This window comes from Callionymus lyra, chromosome 9 (genome assembly GCF_982586985.1).
Source record: "Callionymus lyra chromosome 9, fCalLyr1.hap1.1, whole genome shotgun sequence".
Taxonomy (NCBI): Eukaryota; Metazoa; Chordata; class Actinopteri; order Syngnathiformes; family Callionymidae; genus Callionymus; species Callionymus lyra.
The window spans coordinates 29,382,499-29,406,324 of NC_141826.1; the positions used below are offsets into that span (position 1 = coordinate 29,382,499).

General features: G+C 38.2%; 4 protein-coding genes across 4 annotated transcripts in view; 2 read left to right on the forward strand and 2 right to left on the reverse strand.

Annotated features, from left to right (window-relative positions):
- Positions 1–146: 146 nt before the first annotated feature.
- Positions 147–8,906, reverse strand: cul4b (cullin 4B). The gene is made up of 20 exons (XM_087799005.1): positions 7,674–8,906; positions 6,679–6,794; positions 6,498–6,601; positions 5,653–5,722; positions 4,863–4,936; positions 4,635–4,797; positions 4,389–4,478; positions 4,181–4,263; positions 4,045–4,112; positions 3,864–3,982; positions 3,012–3,204; positions 2,834–2,938; positions 2,659–2,769; positions 2,508–2,593; positions 1,767–1,874; positions 1,593–1,706; positions 1,432–1,537; positions 1,192–1,364; positions 979–1,131; positions 147–914 (listed from the first exon to the last, which is right to left on the reverse strand). The coding sequence occupies exons 1-20, from the start codon at positions 8,059–8,061 to the stop codon at positions 819–821; spliced, it is 2,520 nt and encodes an 839-aa protein (XP_087655131.1). The 5' UTR covers positions 8,062–8,906; the 3' UTR covers positions 147–818.
- An 816-nt stretch (positions 8,907–9,722) lies between these two features.
- mcts1 (MCTS1 re-initiation and release factor) lies at positions 9,723–12,519 on the forward strand. The gene is made up of 6 exons (XM_087798816.1): positions 9,723–9,907; positions 10,439–10,591; positions 10,644–10,741; positions 11,873–12,006; positions 12,199–12,266; positions 12,328–12,519. The coding sequence occupies exons 1-6, from the start codon at positions 9,897–9,899 to the stop codon at positions 12,407–12,409; spliced, it is 546 nt and encodes a 181-aa protein (XP_087654942.1). The 5' UTR covers positions 9,723–9,896; the 3' UTR covers positions 12,410–12,519.
- A 403-nt stretch (positions 12,520–12,922) lies between these two features.
- On the reverse strand, positions 12,923–15,416 carry c1galt1c1 (C1GALT1 specific chaperone 1). The gene is made up of 2 exons (XM_087799585.1): positions 15,297–15,416; positions 12,923–14,730 (listed from the first exon to the last, which is right to left on the reverse strand). The coding sequence occupies exon 2, from the start codon at positions 14,727–14,729 to the stop codon at positions 13,776–13,778; it is 954 nt and encodes a 317-aa protein (XP_087655711.1). The 5' UTR covers position 14,730; positions 15,297–15,416; the 3' UTR covers positions 12,923–13,775.
- A 3,687-nt stretch (positions 15,417–19,103) lies between these two features.
- The window catches only part of urp1 (urotensin-related peptide 1), a 6,981-nt gene continuing 2,258 nt past the window's right edge, over positions 19,104–23,826 (forward strand). Inside the window, exon 1 of the mRNA XM_087798687.1 lies at positions 19,104–19,324. Coding sequence (XP_087654813.1) covers positions 19,231–19,324 — 94 coding nt within the window. The 5' untranslated portion in view covers positions 19,104–19,230. The remainder of the gene's footprint in view (positions 19,325–23,826) is intronic.

Here is a 23,826-nt window from a genome sequence, read left to right on the forward strand (position 1 = left end):
AATTGATGTTAACAGTTCTAGCATTTTAAGACATTTTTTTGTTGAGATCACAAATCTATGTGGAAGTAAATGGTCGTTACGTCTGATCATCTTCCATCAAACCTTCTGACGACAAACATCCTCAGCAGAAGAAGAGTAGAAACATGTTTGCAACAGTTCTTTTAATCCGGAGCAACAAACCTAACAGACGGTACAAACAAGGTCAGAACTACTGGAACAAGTTTCTCACCAGCTGTCACTCAAATGTTGACACGACCCACTTGATTCTTCTCGTTTCCACAAAGCAGGTCACTAGAAGAAATATAGTGTTGCTTTGCAATAGTGTGGAGTGACGGACGCCTTGTGCTTGTGATGCAATAAGAACAAAGAAAGTCATGAGGTTCTTCTAAGACTGAACTGTACAAACCAGAGTTGGAGCAGCTGAAACTAAACAAGTGCTTTTTCTTTTTGGCACATGATCCACATGTTGGAGCGACAACATGCCGTCACTGCAGGATCTCAGTCGTCCACGTTCATGTGATTTTTAGGGGCAATAACTTCTGACAGCGATAAGAGCTTTTGCGAGTTGACGAAAGAAAGAGACGAGTGTGGACAGAGAAGAATCAGAAATAAATACTTTCCTCTCGGTTCAAAGAAAGAAGAGTCGTATCATGACATCTGTGACTCCGTCAGTCCCAACATGTCCTTCTCTCAGAGGAACCAAGAATGTGGACAAGATCCTGGAGTCCAGAGAACCTCCAAGGAAGGGCATCACGTGTTGATGATGAAGGTGAACATCTACAGTCCCTCAGAGCAGCTTCAGCTCACATGACCCGTGTTCAGGCCACGTAGTTGTACTGGTTGGAGATTTCTTTGTCGCGCTCCATGTAGTCTCTGTCGATGAGAGACTCTATCCTCTTCTTCAGGTCCGCGGGCTGAGGAGCACAGAAGACGTCAAGAAGGTCCACGCGTCACACATGGACGTCACATGATCCTCACCTTGACAGGAAACTTGAGCTGGTTGTAAACTTCTGACATCAGGAGGTTGTGGGTGAGAGTCTTCCTCATCTTCATGATGCGAACGATGGCGGCGTCGATCTGATATTGTCGGTCCTGGAAGACCCGTTCTGTGGTGCTGGTCTGCTCCTCTACCTGAGCGACGAGCCGGCGTCAAACAAGACGGCCTCACGTGACCTCAGACGAGAGACTCACCGTTTCTTTCATCTGGATCTGGTTGATCTTGATACGGAAGAGTTTGTGTTTGAAGTCGTCGTTGCAGGAAAACTTGTCTCCGTCCTCCACGTCTTTGCTTTTGGGAATCTTGGTGAGAACTCTGGCTTTTCCACACGCCAGTGACTGCAGCGTCCGGCGCAGCTCACTGTCCTCTGTTGACACACAGACCAGAGCACGCATGAGATGATTGGCAGTTCAGATGGGATGATGTCATCAGACCTATTCCTGTGGCCAGCTTGATCTCCTCCAGAGTGAACTCTTCTCCCTCGTTGAACATCAGCAGCACTAGTGTTTGGAACAGCGACACCTGGAGTTCCTTTTTCCCCTGAGGAGCCAAACATGTCAACAGAAGTGTGACGCCTCACGTGACCTCCACTCACCTCCTTGAACTCAGCCTTCAACACACAGTGACCCAGCGTGGACTGCCACTGCAGCTTCCTGCCGCTGTGTTTCCCCAGGTAGAAGGTGTTGAAGACCTCTTGTAGACGCACCATCTGGTGAAAGTTGATTCAAAAACGTAAGGAACTCGGCGGCGCAAGAGGCCGGTGACTGACCTCGTGAGGCAGATGGACTTCCATGGGCGTGTAGCTCGGCCAGTAGCCCATCGTCAGGATGTTCACCGTCAGCTCTATATTCCCTGGAATGTTTTGGCACTGCATGTGCTGCCGAGAGAAAGAAACGTCAACAAACTCCAAACGTATTAATGTGATTTGTTAACACATTCAACAGCTGATCATAATTATAAAGGAGTTGCTGCTCATTACTGTTACTTTCATTTTTTAAATATACATATTCTTTTTTGTTGGAGATTTAAGTTCCACCAAAGTGTGTATTTGCGCGTGTTGTTGTGATGTGTGACTCTATTGTATCATCAGTGTGTGTTTGCACAAAACTCTTTTCATTGAATGATCTTAAGCCCCGCCCACTCGTTCGTCCAGATTTCAGAGCAGCTTTATAAGCAATAAGTGTAAAACATGGTCATGATGAGAAGTTACTGCATCTTGAACATTCACTTAAGTGTTATATAAATTAATTATACATTATGTTATTATAAAATGACACCAGAGTTGATCAGTGGTTCACCTTTTACAAACAATACTGACATCACAACAGTAAACCTGTTGACCTGTAAATTCAGCCGCTTTCTTGAACTTCAGAGATTTTTAAACCCTTTTTTCTGGTTTAAATGTTTCAAGATAAAGCTCTGAACTATAAAGAGTGCGAGTTAAGTCGACGCAGACTCAACATGATCTTCCGAGCAAAAGCGTGTTCAGATGAAGAACAGTTACTTGTACCTGTTTGAACTGCACCATGATGTCTTTGGAAAGCTCCATATCTTTAAACATTCCTTCCAGCTTGCTTGTAAACGCCGCTCCACACTCTGCAGACAAACAACAGATCTACAAAATGCTGATTTTGTTTTCATCATGTGTGTAAAACACAAACCATGTTTAAGTTTGGACAACATGGATTTTTCAGCATCAACTGAGGCGCTTTTCCCGACCAGTAACCTCTTGGCAAGATCCTTCTTGTAAAAGGCCTCGAATACATCTTTGCCTGAAAACACAGGTTTGTATTTAGTTCCCAAAGTGTTGCCAGAAGAGAGGACAGCAGGGGTTACCATAGATGAATCGAAATATGATCATGATCTTGTCCAGCATCTTCTCCAGCTCCTCGTCTGTTGCCTCTTTGTTTCCAGCTCTCAGTTTTGAGTCCACGTGTTTGGCTGCGAGCAAAGGTTTGTTGAACACGTCTCAAGTGGCCGATCAGAGAACGAGAGGAAAGTGTCGACAACCCACCAATGAGCTCTGCAGGTTTATTTGGCCGCTTGTTGATGAACGTTTCAAACGCTTCTTTCATGGCGTTGACGAACTTCTCGTTCTTCATGAAACATACATCGATGATGTGATCCACTTTGTCTTTGAAGTCCAGCAGCTCCTGCACCATCGTCTTGTCCTTCTCCGGGTTAATGACAATCGTGCTGCCGAACGCCTGGAACACAACAAACAAGTCTGTGTTGCAACTCTGGCGTCAACAATGTAGGGCAGAAGAAACACACATTATGATACTGGACTTGACACCAGAAAAAAACAACAAATGTTAAAGTACTGTTAAAAGTATGAAATTCTTGAGATAACACTGCCCCTGTGTCCGCTTGTTGCATTTTCAATTCATTAACAACAATGGAAAGTTCATTTAGAATAGTTGGGTTACTTAAAATAGCTCTGCAAAGAAAATGTTGAAAGATTATTTAATCATGATCTGTTATTATTATGAGGTTATGAAGTCATTGATTGACAACAACGAGGATTTTGAGCAGCAGGTGAATATCATTCTTTAGTCTCATCATTAGAACGTAAAATCAGCTGATTTTAAAGTCAACACATGAACAGACAAGTACTGAACATTCAATCAATGTCAACAGGTTTCTGACTAGAGGTTTCAAACCGACAACTCATTTACAAGAGAAAACAGACAAAATTCAATAAAAAATAAAAACTGTTCTTAATTCATCACAACGAATGGAAACATCTGACACACATATTTGTAACATTGAGAATATAAATGCATATTTTAATCAACGTATTTAATACCATGGACGAACACATACACAGGCAGGAAAAGATCCATCATTAATGATGAATACACACCTTGATATACTCTATCCAGTGCTGCAGAAGGACCTGAACTCCACCTCGTACACGACTGAAGAGCTGATACAGCAACGACAGTTCTTGAATTCTATTTTCATCCAGCAGGTGAGTGAGTCCTAGAAGTGTCCAAACAAGTTAGGGTTGATTCTGGATTTTATTTTAACTTTACGTCAAATACCTTTTTGCAAAGTAGCGGTGAGATGCTCACCGAGCAGCTGCTTCTCTACAGTTGCTATGAGAGGTTTTCTGAGAGTGAAGAAACAAGTTACAGGGAAACGTACAGAAATAATAAAAGTTGAGGAAATGAGTCCTACTGTGTGCTCTGGTCCAGATATGTGAAGACTCGGTCAGACTCTTCTTCCAGCCGCTTGTTAACATGATGAAGATATTCTGGAACCTGAAAAAAACAAAAAACAAACGTAAGTTCTTGAGTTACGGTGACTAATACTTTAATAGTACAAGAAATGTGATTAATTCAATGTATCCACTGCACGTAGACTGATGGATGACAGTAGAACTCACCTCTCTCTCCTGCATCAGCCTCTGTCCCTCAGCAGCAAATAAACGATTTGTTTCTTCCAAAAATCGCTGCTCGAAGGAATCTTGATAAATCTGTCGGGGATGGCGAGAGAAAGTTTCATTAAAGTCATTCATCAAGAGAATGTTGACTCATCACATGCTCGAGATGGACACAGCTGCCAGAAAACTCTTGTGTTTCTAATAAAGTTTGACAAATGTCAACTCGAGCAGAGAAAAATACTTGTTTACCTGCAGGTCAGACAACATGCTGAGTAAACTCCGCAGCAGACTGCGATCTATCGTCTCTCCGTTCCTCTCCCTCTCGATCAGCAGCAGAATCCCATCTATGGTTTTACTCTGAACCTTCAAGTCACTGATGATGTAGAACCTAAACAATTCTAGACCCATGTCCCTGAAGAGACAGACTATCAATGCTAATGTCGATCAATTTCAGATTCACAATTGAAAATCACTCACCAAATGGAAGGTAGCATTGAATTTTGTAAGACATATGTGCGATCCAAAAATAGAAATATACTTCTGATCATGATCTGCAAAGAAAAAACATTTGAGTCAAAATCAATTTGTGATAAAATCATAGAATTGCCAAAAAAACACAATAGATCTAAAAAGAAAAAAAGTAGATTTATGTGTTGTTTGAACGTTCAATTTAGACGACAGGAGGGGACAGTGTGGCACATGTTCATTAATTTGCATCATGTGAAGCACTTTTGTTGTCCTTGTTTATTTGACAATAATAAGGGATTCTAAAAAAAAAAAAAATGTTGCCTCTGATGTCACACTCAGATGTGACACGAGCAGCTCCAGAGATCAACTAAATTTATCCACTTTCATTTAAGTCTCTAAATGACTTGCAATGTAAATATAACTTAATTCATTTCAAAATGTCCTGATTTCGTTAATGTCCGTCACAAGAGTGTGATCTGGATGCAAGTTATATACTTGTGTTTGCTAACAGAAGTTATCTTTTTAAGCATGTGCGAAGTGAGTTTATTTTAGCTATGATAAATGTACAGAATAACTTGATCTGCAGTGTTTGCTGCAGTCCTAGATTAATATAGTTTTTGAATGTGCAGAAAAAACTACAAGTGGCTAAAAGGCTCAACAGACAATAACAGACAAATATTTTAACTTTGAATCCTGATTGTTTACATCACCAGCGATCAGCTTAAGAAGATGTGACCATGTATGAATACATATGTTGTTGCCTCACATATGGATGAAGATGATGTAACTTTCAACTCACCATTTGCCTGCAGTGATCTTGCCAGCACTTGTCAATCTTCTTTAGGAACAACACACTGTCCATGGCATCCGTGAGGAAGTCAAGGAAAGTCAAGATCTCTGTTCATTAGTGTCAAAATGTAACATCATCTCCCTGCTCCAGTTAGGTATTAAAGTTGATCTACACAACAACACCCAACACATTCTCTTATAGAAGAAGATATTTAAAAATGATCACTACAACTGAATCTTACAATCACAAGAGTTTGCAATCAATTTGTTTAACGTGAGCTAAATAATGTCATTTCACAATAGTGATGATTATCACTATTGTGATGATTATCACTATTGTGTATTGCTCATTTACAGAGATAGTGAGTTTATTGGTGGAAGGATGCTGCGGTTGGAAGTGCCAGGCAGGTGGTCTAGAGGACGACCAAAGAGAAAGTTTACGATGAAGTGAAACATGAAGTTGGTGAGAGAGAGAGATACAAAGAACAGGTCAGATGTAAGTAAGATGGAGGATCTTGATTCGCTTAAACCCCTGAAGGAGCAGAAAAAAGACAGCAGTGAGTTCCAGTAGATTCACTAACATAAGAAGGTGGGAAGTCTCTCCATTTAATACATTCAGCTATTTTTCCACCCGTTTCCTGTGAGATCAGATTGTTATAGATCAATTTTGAACTTTTAATTCTGTTTAGAACCTTTCGGAGTAAACACGTAAGATTGTTTAGATCAGACATGATGTCTATTGTATACGACAAAAACACACACATTCATGCGAGACACGTCTGAGATTCTTAATAACAAATCGCTGACATTTCACCACAAATAACACTTGAACACCAACAGGAGGATGAAGGATATTCTCTGAACTGATCGATCTGAGCTTTGATGTGGTCTTCACACACAGATCTCAACTGCTTGTAGAGTTCGGCTGAAATCTTATAAGAGCACAAATTCTCAACTGCCTGAAACGACACAGAAAAGTCTGGGTGATGTTCACGCGAGGCAAGGAAAATAAATCCACAGCAGGAGGCGCTGATACCTGGTATAGCTCCTCCAGGTTGCACTTGATGGAAATGCTGTTCTGAATGGCCTCCACTGCTTCCTTCAGCTTCTGCCACGTCACCTGAGTGAAGTTCTCTGGCAATTTGGACGATTCTGAAAATAAAACAAAAGTATCTGATTGAGTCGCAGTATAATCATTTTAGCTTTGAATACTGTGACACATTTAGTGAACAATTTCATCTACACTTCAGACACACAATAACAGGAAGGTCGTCACAGTGGTGATGATCCTAAGCTTCTCAAACATCGTCATGACGAGTGAAGGATTAGTTCTTGTTATTATAACTTCAGTAAATAAGGTGTTTACATTAACATGGAAATACACTAATACTGAATGAACTCCTTATATAGGTTTAATCAAACATGACTGCTAAAGACATGTTTAACCACCTGAGTATTACTAGTTAATTTAGAGTTTATGATCCAGTGTTTGCATTGAAAACTGTTAGGACTGGGAGTTTTTAAATCCTTCAGATAGAATGTAATCCCTGATACTGTTGTTGTGTTAATATCATCATTGTAATGTAATTTGACACAATATATAGTAATCCATGTAATTATATTTTAATTTCTGAAACTACTTGAATGGAGCCATGAAAACATTTTTTGATAAATTAGTTAAAAAAAACATAAATCAGCACCAAATGCTCCAGAGCACAGTGTTAACAGAAATAAATCATGGACTCTATTGTGGTAAAAATCTTACTTCTTGAGAACTGAAGATAAGATGTGTTGTCATGGTTAATAAGACAAGAACACATTTGTATCAATTATCAGTTGTTTTGATGTAACATGTTGAAGGTCTGACTCGTGTTTTTCTTCTACATCACAGCATATCTAAGGAAGGATTATATAGTTTGATACTTTTGTTTGAATAGAACTTTGGATGTTTCTATTGGATCTTTGGAGTCGTTCATGAATGTAAACATCTTGTTCACACTTTCAAAGGCTTGTTTCGATGTTTTCTGGTACCTTTGAAGTTCTTGATGACTATTTTCTTGGCAGCTCCGGGTTTATTGTTGGAGAAAGTTGCTTCGGATCTGCTGAGTCCGTTCGCGTGATGGTTCAAGGTTCTGCTCTTGTTGTTGGAACATGAAGCCGCAGCAGCTTCTTCTGCCATTTTAACATCCAGTCCAATGAAATCCACAGAGTCTTCGAACCTCAGTCTCTTCTGCACGAACAGCTGCGAGGAGTTGAGGGTCTTTGGGGGAGAGATGGAGTCTGCAGGGTCTTCCCTCTCAGAGCCGTTTATCTTCCTCTTCCTCGGGTTACTGAGGCTCGCACTGTCGGCCTTGACATCAGCAGCCGCGAGTCGAGCCTCCTGCGTTGGCGCTGCTGGAGATAAACCTGTTGGAAACATGAAAAAGGGAATTCTGCTGCTTTTACAGACGCTTTTCTGGGGGAAAACTTCCAGGTTAGCTGGAGGTTGAGCTCGTGGTGTCGTCTGTGTTGTGAAGAACAACAGTCTCCTCACAGTCTCTCCGCGCCAATGAAAAGAAAACACAGCAACTCTTGGAAATAAAAACAACAGAGCAACACTTGACGCTGTGGGTCTTGTTATTGCTGCATGAGAACAAAGATGGCGGACAAGTACTTCCGCCTCTCGGCCGCTCGCTTCACGCGCCTCCCGCTCAAGAAACAACGAGAAACTGTTTCAAACAATCGCTCAGTGATGAAGGAACTTTCAAAGCTCGCGTGTAACTTTGTGTTCAAAACACGCCTCGTTAACACGGAAAAATTCGCTCTTGAAACCGCGTCGGTGACCTCACCGGAAGTACTTGATACAAAGTACTTTTTGCACATGTACTGTTTTCAGCAGGAACACTTCCCACCACCAGGTGGCAGCACCGCTTGAACACAACCAACGCACTATTTCGTTCACATGCACGAGCAAGAATAGATTGATGAAGATCATTTCTTCTTAAATCTCAAATGATCTTATTTAAGCAAATAAATCCGCCCTTTTATCAACAAATGTAACTCATTAGTATAGTGAGCTTTTGTGGTATATCTCAGGTACTCAGTGGAAACTTGCGAGACTATTGAGAAGATGTTTATGATGTTCAAAATATACATGTTTTAAGTTCCATAATCCTGATGACCACTGACCACTGCCACGAACACACACGCATGAATATTATGCCTTTTATTTAATGGAATGTTTAAGATGTGGAGTATTGTTAATTCGAGGGTGTTTATAAGTATGTGTATGTTGTATAATTGATGTATTTGCTGTGGATAATTTGGAAAAAAAACAATTTCCCTGAAGAAGACCTCCTGAGGATCAATAAAGTTCTACCTAAACTAACCTATATTGGTGTATGTTTGAAGCTGGACTCACTGGTGACGTCACTCAACAAACTACTGTCAATCATGATGACGCCATCCTCTGAAGACTGTCATCAGTGAACACATGATTTGCTCTTTTTATTTACACTTTGTTATTGTTGTTGCTTTTATTTCTGTACCTTCTATTGTCTGCTGAGCACTAAGATATCCAGACAGATTAATAAAGTCTATATAATCTAAAGTTTGTCAATATGAACTTTGACCAGAATATTTAAATTAACAACTCAGTTCAGCAGTAATAATTTATTATTTAATTCATATCTAACTATAACTTCTCAACATAAACCTTCACACAAGGTGATCAATGGCTTCAGATTTCAATGACAAAATATAAAGTTGAAAACGCTTTTAATAAAGTGTTTACTTAGATTCGGTGAATAAGTTTAAATAAAAATACTACTATGGTGACTAAAGATTTTTGCCGAGTGACGTTTACGATAAACATTTAAAATATATAAATAGATTTGGAAATTAATTATAGAATATGAACGTATTTTTTATTAAATTGCAATCCATTTAAATCACAGTACGGTGTTATTGTGCTTCAGACATTCATTATATTAATTATAAATTAATCTCATAATCGACTAAAACGTCAGAAAGTTTAAAATCATTTGAAAACACAGCGCATGTGTACGACTCGTCTGCCGTAAAGTGTGTAGAGTGTCGCAAACACCGCCGTCACGCTACTGGCCCTGAGAAGCTAATCGAGAAAGAAACTAACATCCAGTTATTTCTTTTCTTCTTCCAAGTTCAGCCACATATAAATATAAGTCGACCTTTTTGGGACAGAGGAGGATTATTACCGACCACAGCCTGGAGCGATAAGTCCTAAACCGAAGCAGGATGTTTAAAAAGTATGTATGATTGTGTCCATGCTGTGGCTAATGCTAACTGCTGATCATCGTCTGATCGATGCTCTTGATTCTAATGATCAGTTTCTGATGTCAACGCACGAGACCAACAAGACTTGACTTTCATTGTAAAACTGGCCTGAAAACTTTCAGCTTTTGGCAAATACTTAATGTGACAGAACTAGTTTAATTCAAATAGATTGAAGTCCTTGTGAATCTTAGCTCTTGTTAAAATGCACACATTTGGATTAAATGAATCAAACCAGTCAAATAAAAAAAAAGGAAAGTAAGCATTTAATTCGTAATTAAAAAAAGAAGCACATTAAAGTAACTTCGTGTTTATGTTTCCTTCATAAAAACATAACAATTAGAAGTAAAAGATTTGTTTTTATTATTTAGTTGTATGTGTTATAAAATGTTTAAACTCTGGATTTTCAATCGGTTTATTAGGTTTTCCTTTATATTAACTTTGCCGTTAGATTGTGTGACATCTTTTGACCAGAGTGATGACCACGAGTGACTGTCTCTCAATAGATTCGATGAGAAGGAGAACGTGTCCAACTGCATTCAGCTGAAGACCTCCGTCATCAAGGGCATCAAGAACCAACTGGTGGATCAGTTTCCTGGCATCGACTCGTGGCTCAACCACATCATGCCCAAGAAGGATCCGGTGAAGATCGTGAGATGGTGAGTGTCCTCCATGTTTGAAGGAACTCCACTCATGATGTTCCTCCTGCAGCCATGAACACATTGAGATCCTGACGGTGAACGGAGAGCTGCTGTTCTTCAGGCAGAGAGAAGGAGTTTTCTACCCGACGCTCCGTCTGCTACACAAATGTACGTTTGCTTCAAACTTCTTAAATTCTACTTTACATTTTCATCTCAAACACATTTGAAACAATGTTTATAATAGTAGCAGTTATTCTTAAAGAAAACCTAATTCACTGGATTAACAAACGACTAATATAATACAATGTGTTGCTTTAACTAAAAGTGTAATTCATGGAAATGTAATTGTGTTATGACGATGATATTCACACTATTATTGCTGTTAGAGACGCACGATCACTTTGATGGACCGATGTCTGGGCTTTAGGTATCGACTGATGCCGAACTGATATTAAACTGTAACCTTTGTTCACTATTGTTGAAAAAACTGCGGATTCATTTGAATAAAAAGCAACAATTACAACATATAGGATGTGATTCACAAAAGGTGCTCCTGTGAGGGACCTGAGAGCGGAGAAGGTCTGAAGGTTCATGATCAGGGTTTTAAACAACATTTGAATCCAAGAAATACTCAATACTAGTATCGACAGATACTCGGCTGTATTTATTGAACGATGAGTTTTCTGTTCCTCAAACTAGGATCATCACTTGATCTGTGATTAGCACGAGTTCAAAGTCAATCAAGTGTTCAACGTTGTTCTGACTCGACACAAACTCTCTGGATCATTGGATCGATTCAGATTCAATGACGTCAACATTAACGCTGACAAGAATGTTTGCTGTTGTTGACTTGAATGCTTCGAACGATTCTCTCGTCTCTACAGAACAGCAACGTTAACTGTTTTGTTTTGTCTTTTTCCCCGTCTCTTGATTCTTCTCTAGATGTTTAATAAACTGGTGTTGAATCCTATGGAGAGATTTCTCCTCCAAACATCTGCTCACGTCTTCTCTGCAGAAGCTGCTGTTAGCGACGCGTGTCAATCAACACAAATCTAGTTCAACTGCTTGGATCTGATGCGTGAATCGCAGCTTTTTCAGCGAAATCTGATCACTTTGAGAGGCTGGATCGGATCGATACCCGTTCCTGATATTGGATGTAATTGATATTAATAATGTATATATTATCAATATTGTAATTATTGATTCAACAGTTGAAGCTCTCGTTAAATCATGAAACGTCAGATTCACACTGAGGTTGGATTGTAAAGCAGCTGATGTTCCTGATCTTGTTCCTCACAGATCCTTTTATTCTGCCACATCAGCAAGTCGACAAAGGAGCGATCAAGTTTGTCTTGAGTGGCGCAAACATCATGTGTCCTGGACTGACGTCACCCGGTGCCAAACTCTACCCAGCGGACTCAGACACAGTCGTCGTATCCTTTTTGTTGGAGCCTCAGAGGGTCAAGAAGGTTCTGGAGGTTCTTGAAGATGAAAATGATGAATCTGTTATGAAAGTGATTTCATCTGTTGAGGATCCTCTGGCACTAGGGGGCACTGCTGTGCACAATATCGATTAACTTGAGTGTTCCTCAAGTCAGAGTGAAGCTCCTTAACCAGACTGTCAGGCCATCATGGCGGAGGGGAAAGAAAACGCTCTGTGCGTGGGAGTGATGAAGATGTCTGCCGAAAACATGTAAGATTCTTCACTCATGCTCTTGTCACTGCGCAGCTGGTTTAACCTCAATTTCCTGCAGAGAGAAAGTCAACAAAGGAATCGGCATCGAGAACATCCACTATCTTAACGATGGACTGTGGCACATGAAGACGTACAAATGATGAACCGTTCGTTTACTTCCTCCCAGAAACTATTTAAAGCATCTGTTTATATGATGGACTCGAGAGGCTTGAAGATTCATGCACAAATAAAAAGAAACTTTTTCTTTTAATACCTGCCTGGACATTTGTCAAACACATGCTGCTCTTATCTCTCCATTCAATTAATTAATCCCTTCACCCCTTCACCCATCCATCCGTCCATCCGTCCGTCCATCCAACACATGCTGACGCTTCATTATTGTGAGGAAGCGATCACATGGTTACGGCCACAGAGCCACTTGAAGTCTGAACAATGACGACATGAATCACTAACATTAGACCAAAGATGGTTTGAACGTTGACTTTAGATCTCAGTGAGAGTTAAACCGTCTTGACGTTGATCTGTGTCAATATTTGAACAGTAAATCCTCTGGAAAGAGATCCACACCCACAGGATTGTGTGGACGTCATGAAGGTGTGAAAACGCTGAAGAACATTAGTTCTTGGTGTGAAGGCAAATGAAACACAATTCGATAAGAAAACTAGAAATATTTATTGTCACTTCCCTCAGTTGAGAACCGACTCAAACTGCTACAAAAACTGTTTCCCATTTAAATCAAACATTATTTTACACCTTAAAACAGGTTTTCAGGCCATTGCAGCACTTTTGGACAAAACAACATCCACGTGTAGCAGAGATTTAAAGTCTTCGCTGGACTGAGCAGAATTCCAAAAGAAAACCCACAAGAATACGATTTAAAAAAGAATCTAAACCTGCTGCAGGTAAAACCACAAACCACTGCTCAAGCATCAAAAAGTCAAATGTTCCAGTTCAATGAAAACGTGTCTTTATACGAACTCACAAAGTCAAAGCGTTTAAAGCAGTTTTCAGGCCATCGAGGGCAGAAGATCCACCAAGAGTGAGTCAATAAAAAGACCTTATTGTCCTAAATTAGTTATAATCAATTAAATAGATCATATTTGTTCTAAGAACATAAAACCTTTAATAACAAAAATGTTAAATGATTTCCCATGAAGTGGTCGTTAGAAACAAATATTCGATTCATATTTTATGTTCATTATAAAAAAGTTCTATTGTTTTTGTTTTAAAATTAAAAAATGTATTTCGTCTTTAAAGCTGAGTGGAAATACCAACTCTGTCCCTTTTTCTCTGTTGCTTTCTTCTGGCATTTTGTATGAACTGAGATTAAACCAGAGATGTCAAAACATCTAAGATCATATTTGGGATCTACTCAGAATATTTGATCAACATCTGTTGACTCCTGACCCTAATCTGAGCAGCGTCCAGACTTCAAACCAAAGGATCCAGTGAAAGAACAAAAACACTCCCAGAAGCAAACGTCAGTGCAAGTGTCCACGAGAAGGTCTAGTCATTGAGGGACGCCAGAGGAGGGTTGAACAAGAGCGAGTCCTGGAAGTCGTGTCCGTACGGACGAAGTCTGTAAACCCCGAACATCATCACCTGCATCTGGTTGGGCGACATCCCGTTGAAGGTGACGGCGAGGTCGGAGCAGCATCCTTCCACCACGTCGTTGGGATTGTCCTTCATGCTGTCGGAGATCAGACTGTCCACCGTGCGGCTGTTGAACACGCCTTTTCCGTGAGCGTCTTCTCCGTTCTCCGCGAACACGCCGGTGTACTTGAGACACACGGCGAGCTGCTTCTCCTCGCTCAGCTTCCACAGAGACCTGCCCTTCTCCGGACACTTGTGCTCGTCCTGGAACACCTTGACCAGTCGCCTCAGAGCCTCGTAGCTCAACACGATGCCACTGTCGTACGACACAAACTCCAGCTCCCCGGACTTCATGGCGTTGCCCAGGTAGAAGGGCTCCTTGGGATCCTTGGCCAGCACCAGGTACTTGAGGTTCTCGATGATGGCGAAGGTCGTGGGTTGAGCGATGAAGAACCAGCGTAGATCGCCGGCGTTGTCATACGCATGCTTCAGAGCCTTCCGCAGTCGAGCCCAGTCGTCCTTCTCGTCCAAGTCAACGGCCTCCAGAGCCTTGGAAGACTCGGAGGTGTAGAAGACCGACGTGTCACAGTGTTTACTCCACGTGTCCTTGGCTGCTGCCCAGTAGACCAGCACCTTGGGCTGGACCATGATGAGGCAGTAGACTCGCACCTGATTGGACAGTTCATGCACTTTGGAGTTGGAGAAGAGCTGCAGCTCCTCTCTGCTGGCAGCCTTCACATGGTGGTGCTGATGAGGCTCCTCAGGCACCGACTCACTGGGAGTGAAGCTGCTGAGGAGAGACAGAACCAGGCAGAAGATTCCTCCCATGACCAGACCCTTCATGAACGAACCTCCTTCAGACAACATCCTGCAGGACACACGAGCACAAGTCTCTTTAGAAATCTCTGACATTAAATCAATCATAGTCGTGTATATAAACATCTAACCCACAGACCTACTCCATTATGGCCTTTATTTGCATCATTTTATCTTCTTGTGCATCTTTCTGTCGTTGTCAATCCAGGACTGACAACTACATAAACATCCTGGGACAACTTGTGGGACTGACTCTTAGTTTTCACAAGATTATGCATCAACAAACTACTAGAGTAAGAATAGTTGGATGTAAAGAAAAGACATGACTACACAGGTTCAGCCCATCATTAATGTGAGCATTATTCCAAGAACAAGCTAACACTTGCCAACACTGGCTAACACTGGCTAACACTTGCTAACACTGGCTAACACTTGCCAACACTGGCTAACACTGGCTAACACTTGCTAACACTGGCTAACACTTGCCAACACTGGCTAACACTGGCTAACACTGGCTAACACTTGTTAAGACTGGCTAACACTGGCTAACATGTCAATCTATGACAGCACATCGAGGTTAACAACAAAATGACACAAAGTGATTGAAAGCAGCTTCACCTGAAGTCAGGGGAGATTTGTGGGAAGTTTTTCGTCACCAGTGTCGCGTTTCGTTCAGTCCTTGACTCAGACTTTTCCTGTTTGACGAGATCAGAGTAAACACTGCAGACAACTCAGCACTTCCGCGTCTCAAGTCACGTGGCAATGACGTCATTTAGCTGAGCCGTAAATTGAAATAAATACTGACGAATATAAAAAAATAAATGAAATTATATATGTTTTTATTTTACACGTGTTAAATTAATGCTGGTTTAGCTGCAGTTCATGGTATATTTAAAATCGAAATATAAATATTGAAATACGCTTATTAATGGTTTAAAGTATTAAAGTTGTTTTAATGAAAAGAAAAACGTTTTTCATGAGTAGTTTGAATCATATTTAAGTAAAATCATATTAATTAAATACATATCTTTATGATTCTCTCATGCTACATAGCTACTGTTATCATCATCATACTTTAATAACATGAGGTCAGATGTAAATATATTTATTATGGCTTTTTACACATTTATAAAGTGCAGTTGTCATGAATCCATGTTTCTTGCTCATCAATTCTCTCTGGTTTCAACAACGACTGGAGAAACAACAGATCAATCAAGACATCAGTGACGTCTCACTTTGATTGACAGTCCTGCAGCAAAAGTCAATTATTTCACGTCAACACATCAGAATCAGAAAAACACATTATTTATTTAATGTTGATGACAGTAAATAATACAATACTTTAAATTCTATCAATATAAAGGGAATAAAATTGAGATATTTAAGTGTGAATATTTGCATCAATGAATAACATTTAAAAAGACACATGAATTCAAAGATGTTTCCTTATATACATAGAGAAATGATGAGGGATGAAATAATGCTGAACTCATAGATGGAAATCAAAATGGACAGAAGAGTAAAAAAGTGAATTATAGATGATTAGATTAGATTTTTTACTAGTCCCAGGACATTTTTGAAATGAACAGGTGAATAAATGGAGGGATGAACAGGTGAATAAATGGAGGGATGAACAGGTGAGAAGATGGAGAGATGAACAGGTGAATAGATGGAGGGATGAACAGGTGAATAAATGGAGGAATGAACAGGTGAATAAATGGAGGGATGAACAGGTGAATAAATGGAGGGATGTACAGGTGACTAAATGGAGGGATGAACAGGTGAATACATGGAGGGATGTACAGGTGAATAAATGGAGGGATGAACAGGTGAGAAGATGGAGAGATGAACAGGTGAATAGATGGAGAGATGAACAGGTGAATAAATGGAGGGATGAACAGGTGAATAAATGGAGGGATGAACTGGTGAATAAATGGAGGGATGAACAGGTGAGAAGATGGAGAGATGAACAGGTGAATAGATGGAGGGATGAACAGGTGAATAAATGGAGGAATGAACAGGTGAATAAATGGAGGGATGAACAGGTGAAAACATGGAGGGATGAACAGGTGAATAAATGGAGGGATGAACTGGTGAATAAATGGAGGGATGAACAGGTGATTAAATGGAGGGGATGAACAGGTGAATAAATGGAGGGATGAACAGATGAATAAATGGAGGGATGTACAGATGAATAAATGGAGGGTTGAACAGGTGAATAGATGGAGGGATGAACAGGTGAATAAATGGAGGGATGAACAGGTGAATAAATGGAGGGATGTACAGGTGAATAAATGGAAGGATGAACAGGTGAGAAGATGGAGGGATGAACAGGTGAATAAATGTAGGGGTGAACAGGTGAATAAATATGGGTGAACAGGTGAATAAATGAAGGGATAAACAGGTGAATAAATGGAGGGATGTACAGGTGAATAAATGGAAGGATGAACAGGTGAGAAGATGGAGGGATGAACAGGTGAATAAATGTAGGGGTGAACAGGTGAATAAATATGGGTGAACAGGTGAATAAATGAAGGGATAAACAGGTGAATAAATGGAAGGATGGACAGGTGAATAAATCGAGGGATAAACAGGTGAATATATGGTGGGATGAACAGGTGATAGGATGGAGGGATGAACAGGTGAATAAATCGAGGGATGAACAGGTGAATAAATGGAGAGATGAACAGGTGAATAAATGGAAGGATGAACAGGTGAGAGGATGGAGGGATGAACAGTTATGAGGATGGAGGGATATACAGGTGAATAAATGGAGAGATGAACAGGTGAATAAATGGAAGGATGAACAGGTGAATAAATGGAGGGATGAACAGGTGAATAAATGGAGAGATGAACAGGTGAGAGGATGGAGGGATGAACAGTTATGAGGATGGAGGGATATAGAGGTGAATAAATGGAGGGATGAACAGGTAAATTAATGGAGGGATGAACAGGTGAATAAATGGAGGGATGAACAGGTGAATAAATGGAGGGATGAACAGGTGAATACATGGAGGGATGTACAGGTGAATAAATGGAGGGATGAACAGGTGAGAAGATGGAGAGATGAACAGGTGAATAGATGGAGAGATGAACAGGTGAATAAATGGAGGGATGAACAGGTGAATAAATGGAGGGATGAACTGGTGAATAAATGGAGGGATGAACAGGTGAGAAGATGGAGAGATGAACAGGTGAATAGATGGAGGGATGAACAGGTGAATAAATGGAGGAATGAACAGGTGAATAAATGGAGGGATGAACAGGTGAAAACATGGAGGGATGAACAGGTGAATAAATGGAGGGATGAACTGGTGAATAAATGGAGGGATGAACAGGTGATTAAATGGAGGGGATGAACAGGTGAATAAATGGAGGGATGAACAGATGAATAAATGGAGGGATGTACAGATGAATAAATGGAGGGTTGAACAGGTGAATAGATGGAGGGATGAACAGGTGAATAAATGGAGGGATGAACAGGTGAATAAATGGAGGGATGTACAGGTGAATAAATGGAAGGATGAACAGGTGAGAAGATGGAGGGATGAACAGGTGAATAAATGTAGGGGTGAACAGGTGAATAAATATGGGTGAACAGGTGAATAAATGAAGGGATAAACAGGTGAATAAATGGAGGGATGTACAGGTGAATAAATGGAAGGATGAACAGGTGAGAAGATGGAGGGATGAACAGGTGAATAAATGTAGGGGTGAACAGGTGAATAAATATGGGTGAACAGGTGAATAAATGAAGGGATAAACAGGTGAATAAATGGAAGGATGGACAGGTGAATAAATCGAGGGATAAACAGGTGAATATATGGTGGGATGAACAGGTGATAGGATGGAGGGATGAACAGGTGAATAAATCGAGGGATGAACAGGTGAATAAATGGAGAGATGAACAGGTGAATAAATGGAAGGATGAACAGGTGAGAGGATGGAGGGATGAACAGTTATGAGGATGGAGGGATATACAGGTGAATAAATGGAGAGATGAACAGGTGAATAAATGGAAGGATGAACAGGTGAATAAATGGAGGGATGAACAGGTGAATAAATGGAGAGATGAACAGGTGAGAGGATGGAGGGATGAACAGTTATGAGGATGGAGGGATATAGAGGTGAATAAATGGAGGGATGAACAGGTAAATTAATGGAGGGATGAACAGGTGAATAAATGGAGGGATGAACAGGTGAATAAATGGAGGGATGAACAGGTGAATAAATGGAGGGATGAACAGGTGAATAAATGGAGGGGTGAACAGTTTCTGGTTCTGGTTCCGGATCAGGTTCTGGTGTTTGCTCAGCAGGACGAGGAGTCACAGAAAGATGGACAGATTGCTGCTCTTGAGCAAACATTTGTTATTGGCGTCTGAACAAGCAGAGATATCTGGGCTTCCATTGACAGGCCCGGTCCAAACAGCAGCTGTGACGCCGATCCATCACTGGTTCTGATGATAATGTATCGACCGGGAAGTGATGGACGACCCGGCCGGGCTTATAAGTCCAGTCGTGACCCGAGCAGGAGTCACTTCAGAGAGTCAACATGTTTCCTGTCGCTGCCTTGTATCTGCTCAGCATCGTCGCCGCCTCGGCTCGGACGCACTCGCTGCCTCAGATGGACCTGGAACCAGCAGCAGGTGAGAAGGTCCACGGATCCAACGCTCTTAGATGACGAGAAACTACAACAGAAGAAACTATAACAGAAGAAACTATAACAGAAGAAACTATAACAGAAGAAACTATAACAGAAGAAACTATAACAGAAGAAACTATAACAGAAGAAACTATAACAGAAGAAACTATAACAGTAGAAACTATAACAGAATAAACTATAACAGTAGAAACTATAACAGAAGAAACTATAACAGAAGAAACTATAACAGAAGAAACTATAACAGAAGAAACTATAACAGAAGAAACTACAACAGAAGAAACTATAACAGAAGAAACTATAACAGAAGAAACTATAACAGAAGAAACAATAACAGAAGAAACTATAACAGAAGAAACTATAACAGAAGAAACTATAACAGAAGAAACTATAACAGAAGAAACTATAACAGAAGAAACTATAACAGAAGAAACTACAACAGAAGAAACTATAACAGAAGAAACTATAACAGAAGAAACTACAACAGTAGAAACTACAACAGAAGAAACTATAACAGAAGAAACTATAACAGAAGAAACTACAACAGTAGAAACTATAACAGAAGAAACTATAACAGAAGAAACTATAACAGAAGAAATTATAACAGTAGAAACTATAACAGAAGAAACTATAACAGAAGAAACTATAACAGAAGAAACTATAACAGAAGAAACTATAACAGTAGAAACTATAACAGAAGAAACTATAACAGAAGAAACTATAACAGTAGAAACTATAACAGAAGAAACTATAACAGAAGAAACTATAACAGAAGAAACTATAACAGAAGAAACTATAACAGAAGAAACTATAACAGAAGAAACTATAACAGTAGAAACTATAACAGAAGAAACTATAACAGAAGAAACTACAACAGAAGAAACAATAACAGAAGAAACTATAACAGAAGAAACTATAACAGAAGAAACTACAACAGAAGAAACAATAACAGAAGAAACTATAACAGAAGAAACTACAACAGAAGAAACAATAACAGAAGAAACTATAACAGAAGAAACTATAACAGAAGAAACTATAACAGAAGAAACTATAACAGAAGAAACTATAACAGAAGAAACTATAACAGAAGAAACTATAACAGAAGAAACTATAACAGAACAAACTACAACAGAAGAAACTATAACAGAAGAAACTATAACAGAAGAAACTATAACAGAATAAACTATAACAGAAGAAACTACAACAGAAGAAACTATAACAGAAGAAACTATAACAGAAGAAACTACAACAGAAGAAACAATAACAGAAGAAACTATAACAGAAGAAACAATAACAGAAGAAACTATAACAGAAGAAACTATAACAGAAGAAACTATAACAGAAGAAACTACAACAGAAGAAACTATAACAGAAGAAACTATAACAGAAGAAACTATAACAGAAGAAACTATAACAGGAGAAACTATAACAGAAAAAACTATAACAGAAGAAACTATAACAGAAGAAACTATAACAGAAGAAACTATAACAGAAGAAACTACAACAGAAGAAACTATAACAGAAGAAACTATAACAGAAGAAACTACAACAGAAGAAACTATAACAGAAGAAACTATAACAGAAGAAACTACAACAGAAGAAACTATAACAGAAGAAACTATAACAGAATAAACTATAACAGAAGAAACTACAACAGAAGAAACAATAACAGAAGAAACTATAACAGAAGAAACTATAACAGAAGAAACTATAACAGAAGAAACTATAACAGAAGAAACTATAACAGAAAAAACTATAACAGAAGAAACTATAACAGAAGAAACTATAACAGAAGAAACTATAACAGAAAAAACTATAACAGAAGAAACTATAACAGAAGAAACTATAACAGAAGAAACTATAACAGAAGAAACTACAACAGTAGAAACTATAACAGAAGAAACTATAACAGAAGAAACTATAACAGAAGAAATTATAACAGTAGAAACTATAACAGAAGAAACTATAACAGAAGAAACTATAACAGAAGAAACTATAACAGAAGAAACTATAACAGTAGAAACTATAACAGAAGAAACTATAACAGAAGAAACTATAACAGTAGAAACTATAACAGAAGAAACTATAACAGAAGAAACTATAACAGAAGAAACTATAACAGAAGAAACTATAACAGAAGAAACTATAACAGAAGAAACTATAACAGTAGAAACTATAACAGAAGAAACTATAACAGAAGAAACTACAACAGAAGAAACAATAACAGAAGAAACTATAACAGAAGAAACTATAACAGAAGAAACTACAACAGAAGAAACAATAACAGAAGAAACTATAACAGAAGAAACTACAACAGAAGAAACAATAACAGAAGAAACTATAACAGAAGAAACTATAACAGAAGAAACTATAACAGAAGAAACTATAACAGAAGAAACTATAACAGAAGAAACTATAACAGAAGAAACTATAACAGAAGAAACTATAACAGAACAAACTACAACAGAAGAAACTATAACAGAAGAAACTATAACAGAAGAAACTATAACAGAATAAACTATAACAGAAGAAACTACAACAGAAGAAACTATAACAGAAGAAACTATAACAGAAGAAACTACAACAGAAGAAACAATAACAGAAGAAACTATAACAGAAGAAACAATAACAGAAGAAACTATAACAGAAGAAACTATAACAGAAGAAACTATAACAGAAGAAACTACAACAGAAGAAACTATAACAGAAGAAACTATAACAGAAGAAACTATAACAGAAGAAACTATAACAGGAGAAACTATAACAGAAAAAACTATAACAGAAGAAACTATAACAGAAGAAACTATAACAGAAGAAACTATAACAGAAGAAACTACAACAGAAGAAACTATAACAGAAGAAACTATAACAGAAGAAACTACAACAGAAGAAACTATAACAGAAGAAACTATAACAGAAGAAACTACAACAGAAGAAACTATAACAGAAGAAACTATAACAGAATAAACTATAACAGAAGAAACTACAACAGAAGAAACAATAACAGAAGAAACTATAACAGAAGAAACTATAACAGAAGAAACTATAACAGAAGAAACTATAACAGAAGAAACTATAACAGAAAAAACTATAACAGAAGAAACTATAACAGAAGAAACTATAACAGAAGAAACTATAACAGAAAAAACTATAACAGAAGAAACTATAACAGAAGAAACTATAACAGAAGAAACTATAACAGAAGAAACAATAACAGAAGAAACTATAACAGAAGAAACTATAACAGAAGAAACTATAACAGAAGAAACTACAACAGAAGAAACTATAACAGAAGAAACTATAACAGAAGAAACTATAACAGAAGAAACTACAACAGAAGAAACTATAACAGAAGAAACTATAACAGAAGAAACTATAACAGAAGAAACTATAACAGAAGAAACTATAACAGAAGAAACTATAACAGAAGAAACTATAACAGAAGAAACTATAATAGAAGAAACTATAACAGAAGAAACAATAACAGAAGAAACTACAACAGTAGAAACTATAACAGAAGAAACTATAACAGAAGAAACTATAACAGAAGAAACTACAACAGAAGAAACTATAACAGAAGAAACTATAACAGAAGAAACTATAACAGAAGAAACTATAACAGAAGAAACTATAACAGAAGAAACTATAACAGAAGAAACAATAACAGAAGAAACTACAACAGTAGAAACTATAACAGAAGAAACTATAACAGAAGAAACTATAACAGAAGAAACTATAACAGAAGAAACTATAACAGAAGAAACAATAACAGAAGAAACTATAACAGTAGAAACTATAACAGAAGAAACTATAACAGAAGAAACTATAACAGAAGAAACTATAACAGAATAAACTATAACAGAAGAAACTATAACAGAAGAAACTATAACAGTAGAAACTATAACAGAAGAAACTATAACAGAAGAAACTATAACAGTAGAAACTATAACAGAAGAAACTATAACAGAAGAAACTATAACAGAAGAAACTATAACAGAAGAAACTATAACAGAAGAAACTATAACAGAAGAAACTATAACAGAAGAAACTACAACAGAAGAAACAATAACAGAAGAAACTATAACAGAAGAAACAATAACAGAAGAAACTATAACAGAAGAAACTATAACAGAAGAAACTATAACAGAAGAAACAATAACAGAAGAAACTATAACAGAAGAAACAATAAAAGAAGAAACTATAACAGAAGAAACTATAACAGAAGAAACAATAACAGAAGAAACTATAACAGAAGAAACAATAACAGAAGAAACTATAACAGAAGAAACTATAACAGAAGAAACTATAACAGAAGAAACAATAACAGAAGAAACTATAACAGAAGAAACTATAACAGAAGAAACTATAACAGAAGAAACTATAACAGAAGAAACTACAACAGAAGAAACTATAACAGAAGAAACTATAACAGAAGAAACAATAACAGAAGAAACTACAACAGTAGAAACAATAACAGAAGAAACTATA